This window comes from Seriola aureovittata, chromosome 23 (assembly GCF_021018895.1).
Source record: "Seriola aureovittata isolate HTS-2021-v1 ecotype China chromosome 23, ASM2101889v1, whole genome shotgun sequence".
In the NCBI taxonomy this organism is placed as follows: domain Eukaryota; kingdom Metazoa; phylum Chordata; class Actinopteri; order Carangiformes; family Carangidae; genus Seriola; species Seriola aureovittata.
The window spans coordinates 17,408,486-17,428,777 of record NC_079386.1 but is presented as its reverse complement, the minus strand read 5'-3'; the positions used below and the strand labels follow the sequence as shown (position 1 = coordinate 17,428,777).

The following is a 20,292-nucleotide window of genomic DNA, read 5'->3' as shown; positions in this document are numbered from 1 at the left end:
GAATAAAAGAAAATAGTGCTATTTTACAATCTGGATCTCAGATAGGATAATACACTACTCATCAGTTTCAGTGGTGGCCAGGGAAAACTTTCTGAAGCGCTGCTCCACTGTCACGATGTAAAGTGATGTAGTGACACCTGCTGGGCAAACTCTGGTACTGCATTTATAGAGGAGGTCAAATGCTGTTTCAATGAATGGAAATTGAATTATTCTATTAAATAATGGTTACATTAGTTTTAAAGTTTAAGGTTCTGCTTTTAAACACTGCGACAGATTGACAAGAACATCCTGAAAACAAAACCAGCCGTGATATGATGAAACAAGGCCTTGTTTGTGGGAAGCAAGGCATCGAAAAACTTTGCTGCAATATTTCAGCTCTGAATGGTCATTAGTGTATTAAATAGACTTCTTTCAGTACAACATCATGAGACAGGTTTTTAAACAACCACAGATCAGTCTAAAACCATTGATTTTTATGCAAAACCAATAGTAGACATTCAAATTACATCCTGAACTGTCTAATGGCAGGTTAAGGGTCCCTTTAACAGCATATTAGCTTTACAGAGAAGAAAACCCTGTATTGTTCTTTAACAAGTAAAGTCTGATACAAAGAAACAGACTAAAAGCCTGCAGCCATGTTAGCAGCTCTATGAGGCTGTACTGTGTGTTGCATGGATCTGAATGCTAACATGATCACAATGACAAAGCTAACATGCTGATGTTAAGTGTGTTCCTGTGCTTCCCTTTCAGTTTAACATTTACTAATTCACACAAAGTACAGCTAAGGCTCGTGGCAATCTGTTCTACATTTGTTGTGATATTTCACTAAAAATCCAAAATGTCAACCTCATGGTGGAACTAGAGGAATAGTCAGAGGATGACAAAAACCATTAGGATTCATCCTGTGGGAACTATGAATATGTGTACCACATTTCTCTGCAATCCATTCAATAGTTGTTGAGATATTTCAGTTTGGAGCAAAGAGGTGAACTGACCGACAGATAGATAAATAGCCAGATGTTGCCATTCTGCTAGTGGTTTAAAAGCAAGAGATCTGGTGATCTGATGATCCTAATCTCTCATTTTGGGGAATAACCCAGTAAAAGATTATTTATATGTCCAACATCTTGAGCTCTGACGGGTTTTGTTTTCCGGCAGGGCATGTCGGCTGTGGTCAGCCCCGTATGACGGGATCAACCCTTCGTCTGAGGAGTACCAATCGGACACACCAGGGGACGACGTGGAAGATGAGGAAGAAATTGTACAGCGAGTCAAGAGCGACTCCATCTCCTCTTTGGTGATCACTCCTCCCCCCTCGGCCCTCTCCCCCACCCCCTCCTCCTCAGATACTATCTCCATGGGCAACCAGGCAGGGAGAGCCAGTTCGGCCCTGGAGCTGGAGTGGGACGACATTTTTGCAGATGACGATCCCTCTTCGTCGGCGTTGATAAACACAGGGCTAGCAAATGGCGGCGTGACGGCCCCCCCTCCTCTACCTCCTCAACACATCCAGGAAATGCGACGCAGTGCAATCAAGTTGGTGCATGGCTCGTATGTAGAAGAATCCGAGTTTGAGGACGACGTCTTGGTTTACGATCTAGTTGCCCAGAAAGACACAAAGGCGGCCCTTTTGGAGCGACTCATGGCCGCAAATCGAAGGGCACGTGGAGGAAGCACCTCAAACGGTCAGCGAGTGTCGACGGGAGTGTCGACAGCGACAATAACAACAATGTTAACGACAACAGGGAGGACGGTAATGGAAACGGTTAACAGTATTATGACGTCAAGGAGGAGGAGTGAGGATGGAGGGAAGGAAGAAAGAAGTAGGAGTGAAGATTATGGGAAGGAAGTGAGGTGGAGTGAGGACTGTGGAAAGGAGATAGGGAGAAGGAAGGAGGAAGAAGAAGATGAAAAAAACAGGACAGATGTACAAGTGGAGCTGAAGGGAAATCGAGTTTTCACCAATGGGTTTAATGGAAAGAATCACATCATCGAAGAATGTGATGACGCTGATGAAGACGCCCAGGTATTTAAGAAAAGCTGCAACGTGAGTGACTTCGCAACTGTTGTCAATCACAAGCAAACAACGCACCAACAGCATGTACACCACAACACACAACGTCCCAAACCGTGTTCAGTGACAAACACTCTACCCAATGGCCATCATCAATCTGACCCTGTGGTTTCTGCAACCAAGGCCAAGCCTACAAATCTACCCGGTAACAAAGTCGCTAAGAACGACGACTTCCTGTCCCAGTACCATGAACTCATGCTCTCTTTTGGGGTGGAGCCAGACTGTGACGACATCACAGACAACATCGGCACATTTAGGAAGCGGGTCCGAGCGCTGAGGCAAAAACTGGAAGAGGAGGAAGAGGGACTCGGCAAAGAATTAGGTTTCGGCTCCTCGTGGGATGACGGAGAGGAGGAAGGAGAGGAGGAGGCGATGGAGGAGGAAGACGAGGAAGAGGAAGGAGAGGAGACGGGGAGCAGCGGTAAGAAAGGCAGCAGTAGACACGGAGTTCCCTTTACAGGTCCGTTCATAAGCGTCCTGTTGTCCCGGCTCGAGAACCTTCTGGAAAACTCCATTGCAGTAAACCTGCTGGTGACAGGCATCCTGGCCCAGCTGGCGTCGTACCCACAACCTCTGCTGAGATCCTTCCTGCTCAGCACAGACACGACACACAACCAGCCCAACGTACGCACGCTGTATCAGGTAACGTCCAAACACACACATCGTATATGTCTGAGTTGTTATTGTATTTCATTGTTTCACGCGTCTAGAAGATAATACTTTTATTCCTGCGTTTGTCTGTCGTAGGTGTTGTTGTCGGTGCACGCTCAGATTGAGCGCTACGTGGCTGCCAGACCAGACTATCCGGCACTGGTCACTCAGGCCTGGAGGTTCTTGTTGGCTAAAGACCAGGACAGCAAGTTTAGAGGTTAACGAACACACACGTTAACACCCTCAAACATTATATTGAGCCCAGCCGTTGATGGTTTTAGTGGCTTAGTTAAGTAGCTGCAGTAATGGTAGTACTACAAAGGTAGCAGTAGTATCAGTAGTACCAGTAGTAATGTTAGATAAAGTTACAGCAGCAGTATTGATATGATGTTGTAGTTAACATGATGAATTTCTGCATAAAGTGGACGTGAATTAGAAAAGACAGATGCATAAATTGACGATCTGTCAAACACTTTGATTGAAGCAGATTGATTTACCTTTACTATCGTATTTCCTCACGTTCCTCAGAGTGCCTTGAGTCTCAACACGGCGACATCATCCTGGACCCTTCTCTTCCTAATGGTTCTGTGAGGAACGCCCTGGCTTTGCCTCCTCTTGGCGTCTTGCCGCCCTGCCCTCCGATCCCCCCCCAGGCCAAGAGCCGAGTGTTCGCCATCGTCCTGTACGCCGAGTTCCTCAAGGAGCTAGCCGCCATCGCCCAGGAGCACAGCATCGCACTGGACTGTTCTGCAGAGGAGTAATGGGAGTGTCTAGCTCTCTGAGAATCTGCCATCGATGTACCTCTGAGCAAGGCACTGCTGAAAACTTGTCAAAGGAGCTGCTAAGTGGCCAGCAGCAGAGTAGCAGTAGACTGAGGGCTTGTTAAGGTCCTAAAAGTACAAGCACAAAACATGCAACACAAATTATGTTACTTCTTGAGGAGTAACACAACAGGTGTGAGTAAATTATATTGTTTTTATGCATAGATTTGTACACTATGTATATATATATATATATATATATCTATATATACATACCTGGCAGCACTTGAATATTTTGATGTTTTCCCCATGTGTATATGGATATTTATGCTAATGAAAATAATTTGATGGAGATTATTTTGAAGATAAATCATTTTCAGTTTTCTATATATTTGTGGGATCAGTGCAAATAGTTTTCTACATTGTTTTCTGAAATCCTTGCACTTATTTCTTGATATGGAAAAAAAAGAAAAGAAAAGAAAAAAAAGAAGATATTTGGTTATTTAATCATTTTATTTAAAAATGCAGACGACCTTATTCCAGCTTTTTTAAATCAACCTCCTACTCAGGAAGGGAAACTTGATGCATAACACTAGCATAAAAATAAAAAACATTAAAGTGAGACTAAGGTAACGTTTGTTGAACAGCAGCTACTGTGGTGATAATTACTGGATTAATTACATGGTCTCACTTTAATGTGATTTTACATTTAATTAGACTTTAAAAAAACAACAACAACAACAAAAAAACAGCTGCTGCTTGACTTTAGGCAAGCTAGTAAGCTGCTAGCTAGTAAGCTGCTAGCTAGCTAGCTGCTTGGGCTAAAGGTCAGTATGATCAATTTAAAAGATGTCATTTAAAATATTAATATTACAAAAGACAGGATGACTTTAATCCCTGAGGCCCAAATGTGCTTTACTATGTTATGGAAATTCTTATTTTCATTTGGAGACATGTTTTAACTACTTAACTTAATCCCTATTTTTTTGCTTTATCAAACAATCCCCTTTTTGTTTCTCCAAAAGTGTCTCCTTTTTGGGAACTAGACAGTTTGTTTCAACAATTAAAACTTTAAGAGAGTAAAGTCAAAATATAATTTAATGGCTCGATTTCACACACACCAAACAAAACTGGATGTGTGTTTTTCACATATATTTGTCTCTCCTGTTGTGTTATTGTGCATCTATAGGCAGAGGTTTGTTTTAATCTGTTTTTTCTTACTGCTACAGCTGAAACTTTGATGGTGAAAATGATCTTGTTTTCCTGTTGTGTCTTTATATGCACAAACACAAACACCCTTACAGAGTGACTACAAAGCCTTACTTCAACCGACAAAGAGATTTCAGTGCAATATACCGAGATGCAAAAATGAAAATTGAGATCTTATGCAAATATCAGATCTGGGTTTATCTTATTTGCTCTTGTGTCAGTGTGCGTAATTTTTTTTAATGTAAATTGTGTGAATTTTGTGAACACATTTCTTTATTTTTGTCCATTTTCACCTAAAAGGAAGTGATATAACTTGCTGTTAAGCCCCTCTGGTGTTCACCTGTGGTGCGTTCAGATCAGGTAGGAAAGAAGGTAGATTTGAGTAAAGTATGATTCACCTGAGCTCTCAGACCAGTGTGCTGACTTCCGACATTTTTACACCAACAACAAGCAAGCTACTGCTGTCTTGTTGAATCATTTGTTGCCCCTCTGATGTGACTGTTCACACAACCAGCCTCTTCATTATACAAACTGTTCTCACATCATGACACTGTGGCATTGGACCGTGAAGCTGTGTAGCTCCCGGCTCAGCCTGTTGACTGTTAATACCGCCACCTGCTGGTGAACCACTGCTACGACAGTCTCATCTTTTCTTTCCTTTTGGAATTAATTATTGCCAATATGATGTGAAAAATAATTAAACTGATTTTCAGAAGGCCATAAAATATCTTGCAGATTGTTAATGCTTTGTCTGTGTCTTTCTTTCTTTTTGTATTTCATTGTTCCTACATTCATTCATGTATTTGGAGTATCAATGGCAGCTTTTTTCAGTGGTGCAGCACCACAGCAAAGGAAATCACCACATGTAAGTACATCTTACTGTCATTTAAAACTAAAATAAATATAGCCCAGATTTTTGGAAGTAATGGTAACACTTTACAATAAGGACTACCCTTATAGAGGATTTCTAAATGTTAATAATTAAGTTGTTGATTCACTTGTTCAAGAGTTTGCAAGAGCAATTTAATGCTTAACTTTTTTGTTACAATTATTTATAACTGGTAAAAGGAGCCTTATTGTAAAGTGTTAAACACATCGCCATTAATTAATGAGTTTCTATAAGGCTCCTTTTACCAGTTATTAATGGGAGTAACGAATTATTAAGATTAATGAGTATTAAGCATTAACTTGATCTTGCCAAATAGTGAACCTGCATCAATGTATGAAAACTGTTGTAACTTGTTCATATTTGTTTATTTATGATTTATAAAGTGTTAACAGAATTAATAACCTAATTTTAATCCATTTATGAATCTTTTATAAGGGCAGTCTTATTGTAAAGTGGTACTGAAGTAATTATTATGTTTCTTTAAAAATGGAACCTTGAAAAATATCTTTCGCCCGACCATAGACAGATTGAGGACAATTATCAAACTGAAGATCAAAACCACGACAGCTGCACAATTATTAAAGGAAACACGGAGTGGTCTGAAAGTGACAAGAAACATTGAAGTGCAGTTTCATCATGGTTGCCTTTTACATCATCAGGGGAAGTTTGAGTGTGTTCGGCAGTAGTTAATTCCACTAGTAGTTGATGCTACTTGTGTACTTAATGTCAGTTGAAAGTTTACACACAAGAAAACAGCAGAAAACGCTTTCAACAGCAGAATTTTACATGTTTATATATAGTAATGAAGACTGTATCTTTTGGTATTGGGAGTACCTTAGGAAATGGGTTAAACATCCACGTTGCTATAGAGCGGATGATTTATATGATTGTGTCTTTGCAGATGCTTCAACTCAGGAGTAAGTTTTGTCATTCTGCTTCAAATCTGGACTCTGACCTACTGAGAAAACAAGACAATGCTAGAAGCTCTGTGAGGCTGCACTGTGCTTTACATCTAAATTATTATTATGCAATGTATTAAGCACTTTTGATGCCCTGCAGCAGGGCGACAAGTCGTAAAGAACTATCTTCAGCAGCAATAAGAACAAACAAACCAAATATTGATTTTTGTTTACTGCATTTTGTATGAAGTTCACGGATTAATAAAAAAAAAAAAAAACATTCATGGTTTTTTTTTGAAAGCTTCCTCACCTTTACTCTTCATGCCTGTAACTGCGCCTAGTGCCTTAATACTGTTAGTTGAGACAGCATGTCTGGTGATGTCTACGGCTGTGGTTAGCTAGTTCCTGTCTTGTAATGTGAACATATACGCATACACAGATGTGAGGTGATGGCAGAGTCACAGTGGCAGCCTTCTGTCAGCTGGAGATACGCTGGTACTCCTGGTTACTTTCTTCACCTGACGTTTGGAGAAGAAAAGAAGAAGAGGACGAGAGGTGATGGCGATGGCCACGATGAAGGTTTACCTGCTGATGTGGGCTCTCGGTGAGTGTCTGTGGTTTACTGCGTTTGGTTTGAAATGGCATCCTGACGGAGTGTATCTCTACCACATTATAACCTAGGTTTCAGCCGAGTCACGCAATCAATCTAATGCTTTTTAATTGATCAGCACAACTTCATACTGAACAATAACCAAAGTCAAATACAGTCAAGAAACGGATGAATATTTGAGCATGAATTGATAGTTTTTCTCACGTTGTCCTCTCTTTATTGATTCACCATTATTTCTATCTGCTTCTGCATGAATGACAAACAATTTAACATATTTTAAAATCAATTTGGTGAATCCTCTTCGGCTTTTTCACCAACATTAATTTCCAAACAGCACAGAAAACATGTTAAAGGTAACCTGTCACTGTGAATGAGAGGCTGCAGAAGAATTAGACTTTTGCACTATTGATAGAAATATGGATAAAGCAAACTGAAGCTAATATCTCATCTTTTCATCATCTTCTTCATCCAAATGTGGTCACTTCCCCTCATAGAACAAACCCTAACTTAGGTTTTGCACATGCAAGCTGCATGTCTTCATCTAATCTTACTCTGGTGGCGAGCAACCTCCCTTATGTTTGCATGCTGTCTCAACTGTCCTGTATTTAAAAAAAGGGTCCATCTCACACCTCACATCACACACACCACGGCCACAGGAAAGAGGAGATTCTGTTTCACTATCGTACAGGAAACCTCAGACATTCAGAAGTTCTGCCAGCAGCTGAACCACTGGTCAAAATCCTCGAGTCAAATATCTTGACAGTGCTGCGGATAGGAAGGCTAAACACTCAGTTGCAGATACCTCACACTTACTACACAGTGTGTGAACTGCTTCCGTCTGGCCATTGATTCAGGGCCTCAAGGGCCAGCTGGAATATAAACAACAAGTGTTTTCCCTTTCACTACAACTTGTGTTCTCTGGTATTTATAATCTATCCCTTATGTAGGAAATACGGGAAAGAGAAATCTCTCCAAGTAAAGAATCACAGTGCATGAGGGAGTGACTCAGATAACGAGCTTTGAAAGATTAACTGCAATATGACAGAATCATTTCTGCTAATACTGGATATGAACCGTTTGGCTGCACAAAATCATTATCATCATATTATAACTTTTAGGCTTGTCACTGATCATCACTTTGTTGTTTTCTAATTTCCAGTACTCTAAATTAAACTGCTCACATCTTACAGATATTCACCCTGTGACAGGGATCATATTGCTTTGTATTAAGGCGTCACATCACGTTCTGTCTTTTTTTCCATGTAGCTGCAACAATCATTTTATCGAGAGGATACGCTGGTGACGATGATGAAATGGATGATGAAGATTCTTCATCATCTGGCAGTGGTGAACCAGCTGAAAACAGCCAGTTCTCCATTCCCTCCACAGGTAACCTCAACCTTCAGCTCTCTCATGTTCATGTTTTATTTCGTGGGTAAAAAGATGGACGACATAAAACAAAACTTTTCACAGTCTGTAATAATAAATCAATCAATTGACCATTAGTTTTGCACTAGCAGCAATTGTCCTGTCATAGATTAGCAACCGTAGCTAGGCACGGTGAGCAGTGGATTCATTCTGTTTACAATGATTACAACAAAATACGGGAAAGAAAATGCAGTTAATAAAACAACACAACTCTGATAGCCTTTTTATTAACACTGACTATCATCTTTCCCTAACCCTGACCTAGTGATTTACAGGCCTAACCTTAACCATACCTCACTGCTTAATTGGCACAATCACCGAACATGAATATGGCCATTTACTGATGCCATAGTTTCCACAGAAAGTGAGAATTAACAAAGAAAAGGTTGGCAACAAGCCCTGCAAGAGGACAAACCTCGCTGTGACACCATGGTAAAATGCTCTGTTAACTCCCATGTTGCTGCCTTTTAATGGACGACCTGTTCTCTCTCTCCCTACAGCCGACACCACCAGTGACCCCATCTCCTCCTCCACAGCTAACCTAACCCGCCCCTGCCTGATCTACGTTCTCCTTGTTTTGTGCATGCTAGCATATTGAAGAGCATTTCATATCGTGTATGTTGTGATGACCTTTTGTTGAACTGTGTAATCGTAAATACACTGCAATCTTTCAGAATGTGTTTAATGAAAAGGCTTGTTTCATATTCTAAAGTTTATTTGTGGTGTTTCTATGACTCTTTCTATATGACTCTTCATCTCTAAATTAGCCTCTGATAAGAAAATGCAAAGGGAAGCCACTCTATAACCACATATTTAAGTACCTCTCTCTCTGAGGACCTCAGAACTGTTCTGTTCCTATGAATTTAAGTAAAACTCATTACTTAACAATTTATTTATGGATGTCGAGATGCTGAGTTGATCAGACAGAGTTAATCAAATGGTTCTGTGAATTGGTGATTAGCAGATTAAGAAGATCTTATATCATCACTGTTGTTGAGTAGAAATCTATTCTACCAATACATTTACAATACAATGCATTTTTGATGTTATCTGAATATAGTAAAGCTTTTAAAACTGGATCCACACTCCTCGTTCCAGTTATTTCCAGATGTATTTAAATTAACTACATTACATTTCTCTATGGTACTTGCTCCAAGACTTGTCCAGTAAACCTGTCTCCTACCAAGTATTCTTCCCTGCTAGCTTCTCCAAATGAATTCCCCAACTGACTCACAGCTTAAGTCCATCGTCCTACTACCAGAGGGTCAAGGTTCAAGGCCTTGCCTTGCACATGGCTAGCTAGTACCAGTCCACTGCTACCTGCTAACCTGCTCAAGTAAATCAACAATATACAGAATCAACAAACCGTAGTCTGAGGAGATTTGGAAACTAGTTAGCACGTCGGTTTCTTGCCGTCTGTGAAAGGCAATTGTTACAAATACCAAAACAGTCGCTGCGAGTAGCTGCCAGTAGTTCCTCCCTCATGACTATGATTGGTCCAAACAACTTATGGACAACGGGTTTTATTCATTATTTGACAGCGACGATTTAGACCTACTCATATCTGAAAAATTAGATAAAGATGACCCGTCCTCTCTCTCGTCCTCAGGTAACCCCAGCCTGTACTAGAGCGTGCTACAGTGCAGGGAGTGGGGGAAAAAATACATTTAGGTTAGCAGGTTTTACATGTATATATAACTTATAAAATAAGATTTAAACTATTAAACTGTTGAACAGTAAACAGGGGCCATTCTGCCAAATATGTACTTTTATCTTTGGTGTTTTATTTACACTTTTCTGATAATGCTAAAATAAAAACAAAGTTAGAACTTCCACAACTGTGACACCAAAACCTGTTGAAGACATCACATCTTCAACAAGTAAATTGCACCAAAATAATAAGTTTTAGATAATTTTCTTAACTTGTAGCAAAGCATGAAAGTCTTCAAAAATACATACTGTAAAAATGATAAATCAAGCACCAAAGCTGGTCTTCATGAGCTTTTAGAATATGTCTATCATTTTGTAGTTTTAAAATGAAGTTGAAGGGCCTTCATGTTGTTGTTAAAGATCTTAATGCAGTGGCTTCAAACATGACAAAGTGAGAATTAGAACGAGATAAGTCCTAGCTGCTGAGGTATAGAGTCACAAACTAAGCTAGCATCCTGTGCTGATCTGAGCTAGAGCTGCGGTTGATGACTCAGTTCCTGATTTCTGACTGATACTGAGAGAAACTTAGAGGGTAGAGAGACAAAGAGAGTGAAGTGTAGAGAGAGAGACCGTGGGGGTCGAGATGTTGAGAAATAGTGGGGTGAGACAGGGAAAGTACTGTCGGGGGTGGAAAGAGTTACAAAAACAAATAATTACTGCATTATTCTGCAGCTATAAACTTCCCTCTGGTAGATTGTAGAACCAGGATGCAGGGGTTTAGTCCCACGACCAAATGTTTTAGATGGGGTTGAGGTTGGAGCTCTTTGCAGGCCGGTCGAGTTCCTCCACTAGGAAAACATCTCCTAGATTTGTACCCAGAAGTGCTAATGTGATGAAACAGAGTAGGTGCTTTCCCAAACTGCTGCTACAAACTTGAAAGATCACTACAAATCAGAAAATATCATTGTGTGCTGCAGCAGTAAGAGCCACTATTCTGTGTCCACATACTTTTGGCCATATAGCAATGGTGGAATATAATACCTGAGTATTTCCATTACATGCTGGAAATATTGTACTTTCTAACAGTTAAATATGCAATATAATGCATTGAAACCAACAGGGTGGAAATAGTTAAACAGCAGCAACGCTTTATTTTACAGTATTTCATTGTTATTTTTTAGGATATTCCTGTAAATATGTACGTGGAACATAAGGTGTTGAACTGAGCTGAAAGCCAATACTAACATTTAAAAGTGTAATGCTCAATTTTCAATGCAGATATTTTTGGAGTATTTTGTGTGGTTAAATGTTCTCCACAACTGGCACATGTGACAGAACAGAGAAGAAGACAGAGTTGTAAAGAGAGAAAGGACAAAAGAGCGAGAGAGCTGCAGAGGTAGGAAGAGAGAGAGAGAGCGAGGAGGAGGAAAGGTTGAGAGATACTGAGAGAGAGCAGGAGAGAGGAAGAGAACAAAGCTGAGCGCTCAGAGAGAAGAAGCGAGAGTCGAGGTAAAGCAACAAGGCTGCAGAAAAAGGAACAAAATTAAGAAAATAAAAGAGAAACTCAACAGCCTCGCTGATGATCATCCACCATCTTTAGGGAACTAAATCTGAGAGAGAGAGAGAGAGAGACAGAAATAAATCCATCACCATGATGAAGTTGTGGAGTCGCCTCTGCTTCCTCGGTGAGTTTAGCTCAACTGTCAAACCTACTTTCACACGTACTTTTATTTATATCGCTGTTTTTGGTTGGTTTTTTTTTTAGCAATAAACCCAGATAAAAAGTAGATTTTATGAGTAAGAAAAGCAGAAGAGAAACATTAAATCTGTTTTTAGATCAGGGCTCCCGCCCTCACTCGCAGATTGTTTTCTCGTCAGTTAAATCAGGCGCTGTTTTCACTCCTGACTGTCTTGATTCTGCTAAAACTCCTGTTTCAGTTGCTTCCAATGCCAATGATTCACTCACCAAAGCTTTAAAAGCCTTGATCTTTTCTATTTTTTGTCTCAAATCTATATTTGCATGCACTTTAAGGGTCATTCAAGGACTTGGGTACCCCTGCCCTCTTTATACAGGAAGTAAGGAGCACACAAATGCCACATTATAAGTTAAAATTGTGGGAAACCACATTATTTATTTTTACTTATTTTTTTCCAGTGGTTCAATAACACAGCATCGTTCATTCTACCATAAATGTGTCTAATGAAGTTTTATTTTTCTATTCAACATGACACTGAACATGTGTCTCAATATAGTAAATATATCCTAATATTTAAGTTACTGTATGACGGCAGCAAACAATCATTTGATCCATTAATAAAAAAAAAAAATTAAAAAAAATCTGTTTTAAGACATAAAATATGAAACTGTGTAAGTGAATTAGTATTTTTCTTGCTGATGTGTGTATTTATTACTATATATAAAACATAGGGTAGACAGTTGAATAAGCTTCAGTCGAAGGTCAGAGGTCACAGTACGTGGAATGTGTGTATAAAGTATGTAATTAATACACTTCAGTATTCTATGATCTTTTATTTGTCATTGCATTTTCACACCAACGTTTTCACACATATGAAAACCTGTTGCAGCAGCAGCAGCTCTGTGAAGTAAAACTTAGTGGTCAACAAGTATCATCTACCTCTTAACTAGAACTGGTTATGTTCAAGTAAGTGCTGGACTAAGACACATGTGATGCTTTAGCTCATATTAACATTAAAGTCCTTGTGTATTTCCACTGGTGTTTTCAGGTGACTTTACATAATTCTCAGCATGGCTCTGCCAAACTTCATTTCTTATCTTGTCTTATGTTTCTCCCTTCATCATTTTCTCTTTCTGTCTCAGTTCTAGCAATTTCTTCAATTTCCAGAGGACAACTCGATTCAACTTCTGATTCATCACGTGGGGAGGAAGGTACGGTAACGCCACACCTGATTAACACATGACCTACTGTGGACCAGGGCGTGTTGTGTCCTGTCACGCACTGCACTGCAATGACGGCGAGGTCGGACAATAACCTGACCATGGAGTACATCTGTACATTTGTACTCCCTGTAGCCTTGATCTATCTTTGCCTCAGTCAGTTAAAAGCTGAGATTTATCAGCATTTCTTTAAGCTTTATACACAAACGCAAATATTTTGACTTAACTAATTCTGACTGCTGCCTTGTTTTAAAACTTTATTAAACATAGTTAAAGTTAATTTAAAACAGCTTTGGCTTTTCTTTGGGCCACTTTGGGAACTGTACTGTACTGTGCTGCCCAGGTCGGATGTACCGTCCTGAACTGTGCCTAACTGTATTGTCTTGTTCCTGTCCATGCTGCATTGCCAAAGGGCCCTTCCACCAACAAAAAATGTCCAAAATTTAACATTTTTCTTCATTTTGAATGTTCAGATTCGTAGAATTTTCTAGATATAAAGAGCGTGAAAAACATTGTAATTTTCATAATATGATATATTATTAAGAACAATAAAAACATAAATAAATAACTTAAATGCTGTGAGATTGTAAATAACCCACATAACCAGTGCTCATCGACACATTAAGTCCCTGTAAGGGGAGTTCTTACTGAGTGGCGTTGGCAATCTAGTGATTTTCTCGCGAGATTTGGCGACTTTTAAAACCTTTATTTACTTTTTTTTTCTATAAAATCAACTGGTGGCATATCTAGAGACTTTGTGGACAGACCTTATCTCCTCTCCTTCTTAATTCTGAGCCACATCAGAGCTTGAACACTGACGGTGTTCAGTGGGCGGGACTGAGCAGCAGCACGTTCAATCGACCAAGCAGCAGCCAGACAGCGAATGAGCTGTGAATAGGCGTAGCTAACGACCAATCATCGATCCCCATTGTGTTTATTTTAAATGGGACCCCTTTAGGGAGGTTTCCTACACAGACGTCGTTGCAAATTCGTACCTGTCATTGCAGGTACTGTTTCTGCTGTACTGTGTTAGATAGCTGTGCTGCCGTGTCACACCATTACCACGTAGCCATGGTGACAGTGCCCACATCCTGTATCTGTCATGTATTACTGTTTAGAAAACATCTGGCTGATTGTGTGTATTTCCTCTATGTCTGACACAGGTTCCCCGGCCCCCAGTACTGACAACCGATATATCCAGTCACTGAATGAAACTGAAAATAACTCTACCAACCCCACGGAGGCCCCCACCCCTTTAAAGACTACTGTCACAGAGAATGCAACAGATGATCTTTCAGCAGACAGTGAGGTAAGAACTAGTGCCAACCTGAGCCAATGAACTTCGAGTCGTACCTCTGTACCTGTAACATGCTACCAGTCAAATGCTACTCTGCTGTTTGAAACCAACTCTTACCGGTGGAAAAGTTAAACCCAGAGTGCAACAAAATACCTGATGTTATTTTCTCATTACTTAAAATGCCATACTTAAATATACAGTGGCTTTTATTTCATATTTAAGAAGTTTAGCTTAGCATAAATTAAGATGTTGTAGCTCGTTAGGGTTAGAATATTATTTAAAATGTCAAACATCAAATTAATCTGGAACAGTTAAATATTTAAGTCAAACATGAAGCAGTCTTAGTGACAATAAAATAACATTATAAAAATATGTAAATAAATATATAATGGTTACTAATTCCTCTCTAAAAGGGATGACCTATCTCACACAAGTTTAAATTCCTCTGGAGCTTAAAGGAATTTAATGGCTTGCTGTAAGAAAACATTAATACAACCAAAACCATTGGAATGAATAAATAAATAAATACATTCATACATACAGGACCCACTATGTGAAACAACATATTTAAAGCTGATTTTAAAAGAAATTACCCTCAACATGATGATACAGTATACAACTAAATATATATACACACTAAAGCACTGCAGCTGGACCTGACTGATGGAAATCAATCCGATCAGGCCAGACAAGCTTATCTGAATTAGAAACTGCTGTCAGTCAGTCAGAGTCATATTTACTTATACAAACTGTGATCTTATGTCTTTTACAGACTACAGAAAAAACAAGGAAGGGAGACGAGGATGACAGTTCGTTTAACACAACAGTGGGAGGCGGTGGCACCACAAAGGCACCTGTTACAGCCTTGGACAGCACGACAGGGAGCGTGAGCGAGGGCGCTGGAGTTGGCAGTGCGACAGTTTTTCAGGCGACCTCATCAAAGCCAGGTACCTGACTGTCACGGATGCAAAAGGCAGCTTCACGAATTGCGTGCCTCAGTTTGTCTTCCTGTGTGTCAAACCACAGCTATCACGTGCTCATACTCTCTGCCGTCTACACAATCGCATGCACTCTAACACATTCACACTCATCTGACAAACCATCAAACACACATATGTTCAGACGCACGCCCAACGGCTGGTGGTCACTTCTTCACATGCAAAGTGCACATACACTCAGCTTTTCTGAACGTTGGATTTTCAATAGCAACCAGTCAAGTTTAAAATCGATAATGACAAAATAAGAAGTTGGGAATTTGTTAAAAGCAGACTGTAACCTAAAGAGAGCCTGATTTGCAGTTGACATAGAATATGGTATTGTCTGCGTAAAAACACTGCAGTGCTCACTTGGAAAGTGGATATTGTTTCTGCATGAACTAAATAACAAGTGTTAATATTATTCCCTGTGGGACAACTTTATTAACAATCTGGGGATTTAATTTGAAGGAGTCATCAACAACGATCCAAACTGACTGTCAGGTCAGATGGCTAAAGCCTTTGGAAAGCTGTTTTTGTTGGACAGAAATAGTGTAGATACAGACAGGAAACATGGGGAGATAGAAGGAGGGGTATGTTATGTTGTTATATCCCCAGCTGAAATTAAATCTGGGACAATTAACCACAAGGCCACAAGGACATCCTTCCCACTAACTAACTAACTAATAATATCCAGTCTGCTCTGTTTGAACATCAGAATGTAGTCTCTTAAATGAAGGGGGTTTGGAAGTTTTGATGGACTCTTAAGTAATATTAAAATACCTTAGTTGTAAATTTTTTTTCTTCTGTTCTCCACTAGAGGGCGTGCACAGTGACGCCATGAAATGACAGTGTATTTGTTTGAATGTACTGAGCAGTAACCAGTTGTCTGTCTCTTTTCGTAACAGAGGAAGACACAGGCGGTTCATCCTGGGGTAAGGAAATTGTATTATTATGATTTTTAACCTTAAGCAGCATGTTCTATTGTATTCTGCTTTGTTTTGCTGTAAATATTTTCTTTTTCTCACCGCTTCTGCTACAGCTACTATCAGACTGACTTATCATAATTTTACATTATAGTTTTTTGTTTTTTTTTTACTTTAAATTCACAGAAAATCCCAGAATTATGACTTAACCAGTTCTTGAAGTTATGACATAATTTTTTTTTAATTTTGAGATAATAGGTCTGACATAGAAGATACACAAGTAATAATTTTGAGAAAACATGTCTAATTCTATATTTCTTTTACGCAATGCCATTTAATATGGAGGCCCAAAAGTTCAATATTAAAAACATAAATACAATTTTTTTTTTTAAATCAATTTGTGCTAAATACATAACACATTTTAATTTTAATTAATGATATTATTATCGTCATTATCATTGATTATTTCAAGTTTTGTTTTAGTTGTTTTTATTTCACAATAAAAGTTTTATTTAATCCTATTTTATTTCCTAAAGTCACTTTTTATGAAAGCAACATTTCCCCACCCTTATAGTGATATTGAACACTTGCTCCATTCTTTCATAGTAATCAAATATATCCGTCTAATATTTGTTTTTACTTTTTTTTAAACTATGAAATTGTTTCAATTATCTACATCACTTTATAAATCTATACTTCCTTTCAAATCCATTAGCTAACGCCAACCCCAACCCTAACCGTACTACCGCTGCTAATAAAAGTGACAAAGCTCTCTATCTCTATTTTCATCTCTCTCTAGGTTATGTGATCCTGGTATTGATCATCCTGGTGATCATTGTCCTGTGTGTCATCCTCTACTTCCTCAGGAGAGTCTCCAGGGTAGGGGAACAAATCATAGAGATGGAGAGATTATTTTTTGGTGTCATTTCCTTTAAAATACATATTTTACACCCACTCAATGTTACAATGAAGATAGTTAACAGATGCTCCTGTGTGCCACATTTTAGCTTACTTGTTCATTTGTGTTTCCAGACATATTCATTTGACCTTCAGCGCCCAAATCCCATCATCAATCAATTCAACGAACCCACCGGCACCTTTGAACCAGTCTACCTGGATGACCTAGGTGCGTTTGTGTGTGTGTGGTTGCATTTAAATTATGAGGACTATATAAGACTATAAGACTATCCTGACTTGTGTGTGTTGTATCTCAGAGCGACCTGCGCCTAAAGAACAAGTGACCACCAATGACCTTTCAACTCCTCCAGTAAGCAATGGCACAAGTCTACAGCCGGAGGAAAACGGCTGTAATGGAGAGAACGGTACAAAATTAAATGCTTCTTTTGGTGCTGTGTCGAGTATTTAGTATTATAAGACTCTAACAGCAAAGAATCTCTTGACATCAAACTGTATCTCTACCAGTTTTCGAAATGGCTGTGGTCTAAAATCTTCCCAAGCCTTACATTCGATCAAGTTGTGATGTTCTGTACTAGACAAAAACTTAAAAAGGTTTATCAAGTAAAGGACAGAAAAGACGACAAAGTTCTCAAGTCCTTATGTTGGGAAGCAGAAATCAACATTAATGATGTTTTGACGGCCTCAGAGAACTTGAAGAATTTCAGCTCTCATTTAAGTTTGTTCCTATGCTTGAATGCAACCGTGTTGCCCAATGTGCACGGAACATTTCCCATCGTCACATTCATCAAGTCTACATCTTTTCAATAACTCTGGATCTTACCTTTTCTTCTCTTCCCATTTGGTCCACATCTCCAGATCTACAGGAAGAGCCAGATGCAAATGGTCTGGAGACTTCGCCCACCAGCCCCTCATCAGGCGATGACCCAGCTGACAAGACGTCCAACTCACCGAGCAGCACCAACCTGTTCTTCGATGCTATTGTGGAGACACAGCAGAACGAAAACAACAACAACCCATGTAAGATTATTCATATGGATACTGACATAAATTATAAAACAAAAATCATCATTGCACTTCTATAGAGCTGTGAGACTTGCAGGGCATTTTTAGGAATGATAAATGCAAAGAAATGCTTGTCTGTCAAGAAATAGCTATTTCATTGTTTATATCACAAAGATATAAAGTGTATATTAAGGCATCTTTGCTGGAGCTAGGTTAGCTGTTTTTCACCACTTTGTGCTGTGTGTATTTCATTAAATGTCTTTGGATAATTCAAATCTCATTGTAATACTTTTGTCTGTATTGTCTTCTGTCATTAGGCATTTTCTCCACTGACCCATTTGTTGAAATAAACCTGGACGAGCCAGCGTGGTGCAATCAGCTCCTCACCTCTCCTGAAGCTACCTCTTCTGTCCTCCCCTTCTCTCCTTTCTCCTTCTCCTCCTCCTCCTCTTCTTAGCACCTTCACCGATGACTCTAAGATCAACATGGAGGCAGAGACTTTGTCTTTGAAACACCATCAAGACATCAACAATGTTCTCTTGTATTTCCAGTCTGCTCCCGGCTAGTTTGAATCATTTGTCAGAGAACAGCATATAAATCTCAACCAAAAAGCTGTAAATATAAAGCTAGCTTGAACCGTTTTGTTGTGGTGTGTTGATATGCGTTCTCCACTTCAAACTGAGCAGTCGGGTAAAGTTGAATGTTTTTCTAAATGGAGGTCACATAGTAACCTTCTTGTTCTCAGCTCTGGTTTCTATATCATAATAATGACTCAAACAACAGTCTGCTCAGTTAACCAGAACTAACCGTTAGCTAGCTTACTAGCTAACCAGAATAGTCAAATTATCCTCATTCAACCCCCAGACGGAAAGATTATTTGTGTGCATTTTGCATCGTTTAACTGACCTCTATGACTTTCAAGGAAGAAATATTAACAGTCATTTCAAACATCAGTCATTTCCTGACCTGCTCACCACCTGGGCCTGTGCCCATTGGCCTGTTGGGTAATCCATCCATGAACACAGCCTTAAACTTTTAAACTCTGTTTCTCAAACTACAAAAATGTATTGCTAGCAAGCTATTATAAATCTGTCTCCTATATAGCTGTGGCATCACCCTGACTAAATGGTATTTTAAGTGCCATAGTTACTGTAAATATGTATTCTATATTATATTTTTTCAGTAACATGGAAATGCTGTAAAACACATACACATTCATACATATTTTAAATCTGAATTTTGTAAGTTGTGAATGTCTGTGTATAATACTAGAAATTGATAGTTTTTATGCCTTTGTGATTTAACTTGCAATATTTTTAGTATTTGTTTATACCTACGTATCTTTGTAGAAAATAATAGAGGACAATTTAAAAAATACAATTCATTTTGTCCGTTTACAATCAAACTGACTTAAAGATGTAATTTTCTTTACAGATTTTTTTTGTGACTGGATGAAATAGCTTCAGGTACACCTTTACTTTTATGTTCATTGTTGAATAAATGAAAAACGTTTTAACAACTACTGCAAAGTGTTGCCCCTGTGTTTTATTATTTTGTCTTCACTTAACATGTAGCCAGTTTGCATTCACATCTAGCTCTGTACCCGCTGTAGTAATAGTATTAACCCAATTATAAGTCATTTTGCTGGCTAATTAGCTAGTTAACATGCTAAGTTAACAAACCAGGTATGCTACGCGTAGGCATCCATACCAGCTAATTAGTGCTAAGTGCTAAGAATTTCACTTACCGCGAAAGACAAGAGCGCGTCTTCATCAATTAACCGCACAACCGCCATATTCCTTATCCAACATCGTCATGAAAAATCCTCCATTAAGGACCAACAGCACAGAAACGGCCGAGACGCTGAACGTTCAGTGACTCGAACTAGCTAGCAGGTGGCGCGAAGTGACGGCTAACCGTCAGTTAGCAGCTAGCTAGAATCCGAGCGGCCAGCCAACAGTGACGGGACGTTTTATTTACAGTCCATCAGTGCAGTCCGTCAGGATGCCGGTGCATAGTGACTGCGGTTCTCAGGTCAGATCCACACCTCTCTCTCCTCCCCAGCTCCACCCTCTCCTCCAAATACG

General features: G+C 39.3%; 2 protein-coding genes and 1 long non-coding RNA gene across 4 annotated transcripts in view; 2 read left to right on the top strand and 1 right to left on the bottom strand.

Annotated features, from left to right (window-relative positions):
- The window catches only part of LOC130164514 (FHF complex subunit HOOK-interacting protein 1A-like), a 14,070-nt gene extending 10,547 nt beyond the window's left edge, over positions 1-3,523 (top strand). For both annotated transcript variants that reach the window (XM_056369299.1, XM_056369297.1), the window contains 3 exons: positions 1,159-2,716; positions 2,822-2,942; positions 3,254-3,523. In XM_056369299.1, coding sequence (XP_056225274.1) covers positions 1,159-2,716; positions 2,822-2,942; positions 3,254-3,486 — 1,912 coding nt within the window. In that variant the 3' untranslated portion in view covers positions 3,487-3,523. The remainder of the gene's footprint in view (positions 1-1,158; positions 2,717-2,821; positions 2,943-3,253) is intronic.
- On the bottom strand, positions 3,505-20,292 carry LOC130164517 (uncharacterized). The gene is made up of 4 exons (XR_008826620.1): positions 19,953-20,292; positions 18,593-18,679; positions 18,024-18,178; positions 3,505-3,615 (listed from the first exon to the last, which is right to left on the bottom strand). It is a non-coding gene; the product is annotated as an uncharacterized LOC130164517 (long non-coding RNA).
- LOC130164515 (uncharacterized) lies at positions 11,555-19,734 on the top strand. Its single transcript, XM_056369300.1, has 10 exons — positions 11,555-11,856; positions 13,011-13,079; positions 14,252-14,397; positions 15,158-15,332; positions 16,268-16,294; positions 17,085-17,164; positions 17,318-17,411; positions 17,500-17,607; positions 18,059-18,220; positions 18,523-19,734. Exons 1-10 carry the CDS (start codon positions 11,823-11,825, stop codon positions 18,660-18,662), a joined length of 1,035 nt encoding a protein of 344 aa, XP_056225275.1. The 5' UTR covers positions 11,555-11,822; the 3' UTR covers positions 18,663-19,734.